General features: G+C 39.3%; 1 protein-coding gene across 1 annotated transcript in view; it reads left to right on the forward strand.

The window, feature by feature from the left end:
- si:dkey-92j12.5 (multiple PDZ domain protein) overlaps positions 1–10,212 on the forward strand; it is a gene marked incomplete in the record, with an annotated part of 56,993 nt that continues 46,781 nt past the window's right edge. The window contains 3 exon segments of the mRNA XM_014004873.1: positions 1–196; positions 942–1,032; positions 2,547–2,713. Coding sequence (XP_013860327.1) covers positions 1,020–1,032; positions 2,547–2,713 — 180 coding nt within the window.

A 10,212-nucleotide genomic window follows, 5' to 3' on the forward strand; every position in this document is an offset into this window, starting at 1 on the left:
ATTCCTTTTTTATTCTAATAGATTTTTTCCCCTTTTATTCTTGTAAGTTACCTGTTGGGACTCAGCTCATCAGTGAGGAGGGTCATACCTGTTATTTCTGTAAAAGTGATTTTGCCCTGCTGCTGCAGGAGGAGGTGGAAGGCACGGGGCTTCTGCGTCCGGAGCTGAGGAGACCTGTTGATCGTCTGGTATGGAGGTGAGACAGAGCTCTCTCTGCACCTTTTGATGTCCGTCTGGTCGTCATAGTAATGGAGCTGACACAAACAGGTTGTGCTTATAGAAACAGAGCGGTATCATAGATTGCAAATTAAAAGCTCCAGGTTATGTCTGTAAGCTTCATGTTAATAATCTTTGTATATCTTTAGGAAAAATAGATATATACATTTAACTGAGCACTGCCATGAAGAGCATATAGGCAATCCGTACATCCCTGATGGCCATCAATGGATCCTAATTAGATTTCAAATGAGACATTGCCATTTACATGCCATCGTTTTGCAAATCAAATCATGTCACTTGTGTCATGCTTTGAAGCTATACAGAGCCCCCTCCCACTCCCTCCCCCAGTCACAATAGTCAGAAGGCCTTGTGTCGCAGTTAATTATCATCAGTGACTGATAAAGCCTTTTGGAGGAGATTTAAATCCCGCTAAAGAGCATTAGGTGACAAGCAAGGCGCTTGCAAACAAACAGGGGACAGGCCCAGGAGGAGATGTAGAAGGAAAAAAATGATACATGCTGCTGAACAGATGTAAAATAATGACTTGTATACTAATTATTCCTCTGTGAAAAGTGGAAGGGGCAAACAAAGTGTTCCTTGTAACAAAAAAAAAAAAAAAGGTTTCCTAAAGGAGAAACTTGTTGAAATGTGTTACTGCACAAATGTATAGAAACTGTTAAAATGGGTATGATTTTATGTAAATGTTTTTGTGTGTGTTGCAGGAAGCAAACAGCCAAGTATGACAATAAACTGAGACATCACAAAAGAACACTTGCACTCCAGAACTCTGTCAGGGACCAATGGAGATCATGGGTAAGTCCTTTCAGCCTCCTCCCAATGCTGAGGTCAGTTTAAATCCAAAAATGTTGCATTAACCTCAGTTGGAATCCCCAGCTCCTCCGTTATCAGAGGCTTACCATCAGGACTTGTCTACATACTGCCATACAGGAGGGAGTAGTTACATGTGCAGGTGGCGCTGGGCTCACGCTCCTGTCAAAACTTGGTCGTGAGGAGTTTACAGGGTTTTATCCTTCTGCCACATACAATTACTGCTATTGGGGCTAGTTCTCATTAGCTGCTACTCTGCTAAATGAGCAAAGACAACATGACCTGATGCAGCGAGTGGATTTTGTTCCATTGTCTTATCAGACAACATAATATTTATACTTAGTTTATTTATTTATTTATTTATTTATTTATTTATTAGTTTTGTTCACAAACTAAACCAAACATTGGTAATGAAACGTAATACACATGAAGTCTTAATAAAACCCACAGTGAAGCAGCTTTGGTTCGTTTTTACTTTTTTTCAATCTCAAGTGACTTTACACAACCTGTGCAATAAACTGTATATGCAGTATACTCCTTTATTTCCTCATTGATATGTTTGGCTTTGTATTGGAGTCACCCAGAAACTGCAATAGCAACCTAAAAATAGAGCAACAAACTGAAAAAGGAAGGTGGTGATGTCAGAAGGTGTCCAAGTTCCAATTTAAAGTGTTTTGTAAAAGTTTCAATTTTTTTTACTTAGATGAGTAACATCAGTTGGTCATCTCTGGATCATCATTCCTTATTTGTACCTCATACATGATACTGATTGGCAATTGAGAACAAAAATAATGTATTAAAGGTTGTTAGGTTGGTCCTGGACTCCTCAGGAAACCCAAATTTTCTTAAGCCAAATGTGAAGCTATTTGTCTGACATTATAAGCTTAGCTGAAATTGTATCATGCAACACATTCCTAATCTTTTCTCCAGGAGATTTGTCCCAGAGTACATGCTGTGGGTCAAGTTGAGCTCAGGTGATACCATTCAATCTCATGCAAAAGCTTGGGTTTTTTTTTTCTCACCAGTGAAGTGATGTTCCTTGTCCCTGTAGTCAGTTTAAGTATGTGGAAGTTGAAACCAACATCCAGAATGGAGTGATCCCATGTGATAAAAAACAAAGGTTGATAGCCAACTCTGTACTTGGATTGTGCCACTGCCCCAAAAGAAGAGGTACAAGTATTGGAGGGTCTTTTTCACAAATCATTACAGAACAGAGCGGGCGATTGATGGGCATAATGGTACAACACTCAAAGAAGAATATGCTGTTTAAGGTCATGAATGCTGATGGGTTGCCGTAGCCAAATTTATGAGCTGATTCAGGTTCATATAAATTTAAAGTAATCAATTGTATAATGTGCCTTATGTTACATTTACCTATGTAATTGAAAGACTGGATAAAAAATATATATATTTTCTGCTTTGTGTCACACATATGTAGAACCATAGAATTAAGAAAGGGTGCTGTTTCTTTACATCAGGATTATACCATTTCTCTGCAGATGCTCACTATGCCTTGGAAGCTGTGGAGAGACTTCAAGCCAAATTGAAGGAGAGAGGAGAGGCCCCCAGTCAGGAGAAACTATCTTTGCTAAAAACTGTCCTCCAGAGCCCTCTGTTTCTTCATATACTCAGCTTGCAGAAAGCCCAGCGGAAGCCCCCGGCAAAGGTATAGCTCAAGTGTTACTGTGTGGGAGTTTGGCAGACTGAATGATGAGGAAAGAGCTGGAATTCTCACAATAATGAATGCAGGAACCAAACTAGATGAGTAATCAGCTTGTCTAGGCTTACCAATAAAGCGCTGAGGTTTGACAGGGATGGGGGGAGGATAGCAGAACCTAGCTGTGGTATTGTTACAGGTATTGTTACAGGTTATGATCTAATGCACGTGCATGGTACTGTGTGTGCCTCTTGAACTTGAAACATCCATAACAATGATGTCATCTACTCAATGTCTTCATTGTTACCATAAAGCAGCTCTTACCAGCCGGGGCTTGTTTTGTACATCTCTGAGGGTTTCCTCTTAATGTTTCTGATCCCACTGGGAACACCTGTTGTGCTATTCACAGGACAATTGGTCAAAGTAGCATACAATACAATTAAATACAATATAATACCACACACTACAACACAAAATATGTTATTATTCTCTTGGAAAATGTCTTCAGGAATCATTGGAATATCAATAGATGACTCAGGGCACCCAAAGAATAAATAAATAATTAGACTATCAAAACAAGTTCATACAATAAACCGAAGAAATGGACAAGAAAACATTCAACTGTGAACAAGAATGTGTCGATGATCTAAACAAGCAGAGAAGTTGAAGTATTGTCTGTAGGGTACATTAAAGTTTTAAGTACTTATTAAATGTCTGTTGTACAATAGCCCGAAGTATTTCAACCTTCTTCAGAGATGTAACTGACTGGACTGAGATCATTCAAGTAAAAATATGTCAGCCTTAGTGTTCAGCGTAAAGGTGCAAAGTTTGCTTATTGGCAAAATTGAAAAATACACAGAATAAATCATGCCTCAATCACAGAAACAACAGAACTGTAGTTTGCCAGAAATACACACAATGTGTGAATGTGAGTGTGAATGGGTGAATGTCTGTTNTTATTATTATTTATTCATTCATTTATTTTTATCTTGGCTAAGGTCAATTAGCTGTGGCAGCTAACTTCAATTAAATTGATTCTATAAGTTAACCTGCAGTAGTTACACTTCAAATGGTTTTAAGTTGCATTTAAAATCTGTCTAGTGTTTTATGAAATATTTTGCAAACAAGCAGTTTACTTTACAATTATTACTAAGGTTTTAGGCATAGATTCCATGCAATATTAGCACTTGAGAGTATGTTTGTGATGATGAGTCTCAACAACATCCACACCTAATTTTATCTGTAAAATGTACTTACTTGTAGTTATGTGTGTGTTTCAAATGGTCAGTTGACAGCTGGGCATTTTTTTTGTTTGTTTGTTTGCTTGTTTCTAGGGTGAAGTTCATCCAATAATTATTTCCAAAATGTTTCATTAAAATTTGTTCAGTGGTTCATCAGCTCTTTTGCCTAACAAGCTAATTTGACTCCAACAAAATAAATGGCATTTTTTTAAACAAAACATTTCTGTGTTTTTGAAGGTCAGTTGACTGAGGCAGATATTTTTGTTGTACATCTAATGATTACTTCCTGCAGATAAAAAAAAAAAAAACTGTCCAGTGGTTCATGACATTGTTTGCTAACCAAGAAACAAATGAATTCACAGACAAACAAATGCTTATACTTTTCATTCAGTCCTCTATTCAGTCTTTTAGCTATTGGTTGCAGCTCCAATTAGTAGGCAAAATACAAAGCCTGGTGGTTAGACAGGCTACTTCAGAGTCCCTGTTGTCTAACATTGGAATAATCACAGAGCAGGATTACAATATGTTTCACTTTAAGCACATAACAAAAAGCCAATAACAGTTGGCATTAGCAAACACTGGACATACAAATATGGCAGAAAACAGAGACAGATGAAAGGTTGGAGTGGTTAGAGCAGAAAACCTTCAAACAGTTCTGCAGAGTAAGACGTCTCTGTGGAGGGCAGCTCTAATCAAAGTCATACAAGCAATGAGTCACCGAATGCCCCGAGATATGATGGCTTGTCGTCTACTATTGCTTTCCCCCTTTCACGGGCATATTGGAATACGACTGTGTGGCGAAGCACTAATAGAACTGAATAATATCTGACATGGGTCTCAAACATAAAGAGAGGAGGACTAGTTCCAGTAGGCAATTGGAAACGCGGGGCGTCTGGTTTATTCTTTAAGAGAGGAAACGGGGTGAGGAGGAAGGATGTGTTAACACATGACCGAGTACTTTAGGTGCGTGAGGAAGGCAGGCAAGAATCTGGGCTCATTATTTCAATATGGGAAAGAGATGTCATCTAGAACAGGAAAGGGGCTTTTGAATTAGGTTAAGCTTTGCACTCAAAGGAATCAATCAAGGAATCATCGCAGCTTTATGAAACAGCACTGAAATTCGACAGCAATGTTTTCATCAAAGTGTGGTGTTATTATTGGAACACCGTGCATTTCTTTTTCTTTCTTTTTAGCAGCTTAGGCCACATGAGTGATGATTTATTTATGCAGGAAGGTTGGCTGTCTCTGTGGGCATAATAAACACCACCTTATGTTTATCTAAAAAGCTCTCTGACACAGACCTTCGCCTTGCCGCGCATAAATTACCTAAATAGAGAACTGGATACAGAGGAACATTTGGTTACCAGAGTAACCTGATTCTCTGAAATCTAAGGGAGTTAACCCTCTTTAGTATGTGTCCTCTGTATTGACCAATCAACACACAACCATTGCTATCATCTCTCCTGAGAGTAAAACCTTTATTTAAATCTAATTTAATCTTGAGAGCATTGAGGCACCTGTTTCTCACTGCCTCTGGCATCACACCAAGGCATTCTCAAGCTCATTACTCCCACATTCTCATACAAGCACTCCAGTTCAGGTTAACTCTAGTTATCGAACATGTTATCTAATGCCTAGCTCAGTATCTCATTATAGAAGATACCGCATAACTAAGGAGTCTTGCAAATGCTTCGAAGTAGAGCTCTTGAGATAGTCATGGAGCTGGCAGGAAAAAAGCTCAAAGCAGACAGGAGGCTGCAGTCCTCAGCAATAATAATAAAAAAAACCTCCATGACTCGTAGTGATAGATATTGGAAGAACAGAGACTTCCTTTATGAGAAGGGCCTGAGGACAGGGAAAGCTGGTTGGTTTTCTTCACCCTGTTGTCTTGTTCAGATAAGTGCAGAAAAGAAAGACAGGAAGAGAAATCAGCAACCTTAAACCCAGCCTAAGCTCTCATCAACAAAAGGCAGAGGGTGAGAATCCAGTAGCCTTAGAAGCAGAATCGTGAACAATTAAGTTAAGGTACAGCAACATTTTCTTGTAATGTTGCTTGTGCGTGCACATAAAAAATATATCTCCCTTTAGTTGGCATCAGAAAAGTTTTAAGAAGGTGCCGAGAATATCCTTCAGATGAGCAATGCAAGGACAGGCATTAAAGTTTCTGCCAGAAGGCTCACTTTATACACGTCCCCACATTTGCCCACCAATTGAAACATTTCCAAAACTCAAATGGTGGGGTTTAATTCAGGCTGCCTTCCATGCCATTTCACTGCTCTACATAAAGCATCTGAAACAAAACTCCTGAGCTGAAATCATAGGAATATCATCTCAGAAACAACTGGGATCAGAAAAAGAAAATGTGCAGCAGGAAGCTCCCATGAGATCACCAGCATTTTAATCACTCGAAATGGAAGATCCAACTTATTGAAAAATGTGAGCGTTGGCAGCAGCAGAGGAGGAGAGCTACTGTACTTGTTGGACAGAGGGCTGGTGATTTCCCAGTACTGGTAAATGAGGTGAAACTGTAAAAATGTCCATTATGAAAATAAATAATACAAAAAAGCATTATTATTTAGTATTATTTGTCATTGTTGTAGTCCAACGTGGCAGGGCAGGTTGAGAACGTTAAAGTTTTAAGAGACTGGACTTTACAGGAAATGGCAATTTCACATGCAGTAGCAATGAACAAGAGAAAACCAGGGGATCAAATACTGGGGAGGTTGATTGCTGAATGAGAGCAGCTGGGGATGTGTATAACAACAGGTGACTGAGGCTACATTCACACTGCAGGTCTTAATGCTCAGTTCCGATTTTTTGAAAAAATCAGATCTTTTTGTGTGAACGTTCACAATACATTTTAAATGTGACCTGCATCGGACTCCTGTGTGAACGCTACACAGCACTGATGTGACACGCATGCGCAGTAAGAGACGTGACGTCTCATCAGCCGGCTTGTTTGTTTACAGAGCTACATGGATGCTACATTTTGCGCTTCGAATCGGAAGTTGTTGTTTAATCAGAGCCAATTAAATAATTATCTGACATGCTTGTTTAGTTCAGTGTTTATATCTGAAGCTGCCTCTGACTGGGATGCTCCAGTGAAGCTTTTTTTTTAACGAAACTACGAGCTGGAAAAAAGTATCGACCGAGTAGCTGACTTTAGGATTGATACTCTCCGTGACCCAGGCTGGACATCATTATCATCATACTATCTACGTGGAAAATGAAAAGTAAAAAGACAAAGCAACTGGACTTGTTTCTTGGAGCGGTAAACACATGGAGCTACAGATTTAAACAGAGTGACTTGAGGTTAGTCTTATCGATCCTTCACCCCCTCCTCACTGATGAAAAAGTCAGATGGATGTGACATGAGCGTTCACAMTGCAGTCACTTTGAAAACATCAGATATATATCCAATTTAAAACCAAAGACTGAAAAGGCCTGGGTCGGATTTGAAAAAATCGGATTTGTCTCGTTCAGACCGTCATAAAAAATTGGATATAAGTCAGATGGGTCAAAAAAATCGGATTTGGGTCGGATTTGCCTGCAGTGTGAACGTAGCCTGAGAGAGTGATCAAGTGAGCTGAGGGAAAATTGGCCATGAAAACACAAAAATAGAATAAACAGGTAACAGAAAAGCAAGGAGGACTAGAGACATCGAACAAAATATTCAAGCAGCAAAAACATGACACAGAAACATACTGCTAAATAAGCAGAAAACATGCAGAATTACAGAAAAAAAAACTAATACACCCTAGCTGTGAAAATTTACTACCACAAACAAAATCCAAACTAGGCAGTAGTGATATTTTTAGAATAACCTGCATGCATAAAACTGAAAAATATAAGGATTTTCAGAATCCAATAACATATTTACTGTTTTTATTCACAAAAAATGTAGAGCATACAGTAGATTGTCCTTACAAGGTCTTGATGATGTGTATTAGGAATGCAGTTTGGTTCTTTTTCAAGGTAGCAATAGTTTTTCCTTGTGGTGGAAACATACTGAGAAGTGTCGTAGAGTATCTGTGACATTGGGCCCAAGCAAACCTTCCTGGTTTGGTAATAATTTGAAGCAGGACTAGCCACTCTGGGCGTGATAGGGATACAACTCATGATCATGACAAGGTCATGGAAACAACCTAACATTGACCCATAGCAGTAACATCATGCGAGTTTTGCATGATCTTCTAGCATGTAGCATCAATCCTGACACAGTTTGAGAGAGTTTTTCCAGGATCCTTGAGAGGCTCTTTTTTGCCCATCTCAAGGACATGAAGAAAAGCAGGGACAAAATGGTAAGTACTAAGAATGTATTGTTTTTGTTTTCACACTGACAATTTGCAGCAATCCAACCTCATTCTAACAGGTCATGTAGGTCATGGAGAGTGTAAAGTGTGAAAGGACCTTGATAAAACTTTCAGAGATAAAACAAATCAGTGGTCGCTTTTCAATAAGAATATGAGCAATTTTAATGTTATGCTATAAAAATATTCTAGAAATACTCCAACTAATTTCTGATAAATCAAACCCTGAATTCTGTGAACCCACTAAACACAAACAGTTGAACAAGCGCTGAGATTAAATTCTCTAATAACCCTTGACAATGCAAATTGACTCGAGCAACAAGCAGTTACAGTTGTTCCAAAACCGATTATGTGCCTGCTTGTCTTAATATTCTTGTGTGCTTTCCTTTCTGATGTTGTCTGTCTGCGATGAATCATGTCATCTGCCAAGGTTTATTTTCATTATTTGGAGGTTTTGATGTTAGCAGAAGATGTTTAACATATGATTCTTTGTTTCAATTACAGGCTCCTTCCTTTATAGAGTTAGATATTGTTCTTGGGAGTCTTCCGAGTTGGACCCAAATATTGCATTGTGTTAGCAGCTCCAAACAAAGGACAATCAGGCATTCAGTTAAGCAAAATAATCCACATTAGCACATTCGTCCTAATTCAAACTCAGATTTTTCCCCCCTCAGCAAGGATCTCCGCCTGTCTTCTACATTCATATAACAGAAAGGAAGCAGTGACCTAATTTATAGAAAGACAGACAGACCTACAGTAAGCAGAATGCTTGATTGTCGATGCTGCACATCCAATAGCTTGAGGGCCTTTAAAAGATAATTTTTTGATATCAAATGTGACCCAAGATGTTGGTAGACAACCATGCAGTTATAGTTGTTTGATTGACAATCTTCACCTCAGTCTTGGGACAAGATCAAACAAGTAAACCAAATAATCTAAAGGCTGTGTTTTTATTAAAATAACTTTTAAAAAGGAGAAATTCAACACAACTAACTAGTCCAGGATTTGACCTGAAGACTTAGAAATGTTAAAGATGTGACAAGCAGATATTTACTGCCCTGAACATGAGCAGATACTCAGAATATATTCTCATGGCATCCACACATTTAACCATTTCCAAGCTTCTTTTCTTATAGATGTGGCCAACACAGCAGAAACGCAAAAACCTCTGGAACATTTTCTCCACTTTACAGCCTGATGTAATCGCTCGCACACACCGCTCAGCATTGTCCTCAGAGACATCCGTCTTTTAGCTGCAGCACCGAGTCGACACACTGTCGTCCGATTCATCCAGGGGAAAGAGTTTGTTGCTGTGAGCCATTTGGATGTTGAGTGATTCAAACAGAGGCCATTCCACAGCCACCCAGGCAGACAGCAGGATAGGAGAGGCTTTAAATGTTACAGATCTGCAGTTATTTATCGGGCAAACTCCTGATTAAAGTCAGGGATACAAAAAAAATGGATGTTTTGCTTGTTCATGCAGAATGTGCCCACATTTTTCTTCAGTAATTCTGCAGGGGGGGTTGTTGCTTTTGTATATATTTTAAATTTATTTATTTATTTTTCACATCAAGGTCATCTACCACCCGGGACGCTTCTCGTTTTCGCAAATAAAACCCTCAGCTTTCACTCCTGAATCTGGATGATTGACGGATCCTGGCGCGCACTGGCCTGCTGCTGGATGCTCCTTATTTTTTCATTCAGTTTTTTTTTTTCTTCCCAGAACCGCTGATTTTTCTCTGGATTTTCAGACTGCGGCTGACACAAACCAGCAACGTCCCCCGAGTGAGTGCATGAGCCGACTGCATTCCCATATATATGTAATGCTCGACTGACAACCGCATAAAACACAGGAGCAGAACCCGGGGAGGAGAACTCTCCCAGCCTGTCATCCATCATGCCAAAGGTTTGTAATTGCGCCCTGCAGTGAGTGGGGCAGACGCACGCGGAATAATAA

Source organism: Austrofundulus limnaeus, unplaced genomic scaffold, assembly GCF_001266775.1.
Source record: "Austrofundulus limnaeus strain Quisiro unplaced genomic scaffold, Austrofundulus_limnaeus-1.0 Scaffold27, whole genome shotgun sequence".
Taxonomy (NCBI): Eukaryota; Metazoa; Chordata; class Actinopteri; order Cyprinodontiformes; family Rivulidae; genus Austrofundulus; species Austrofundulus limnaeus.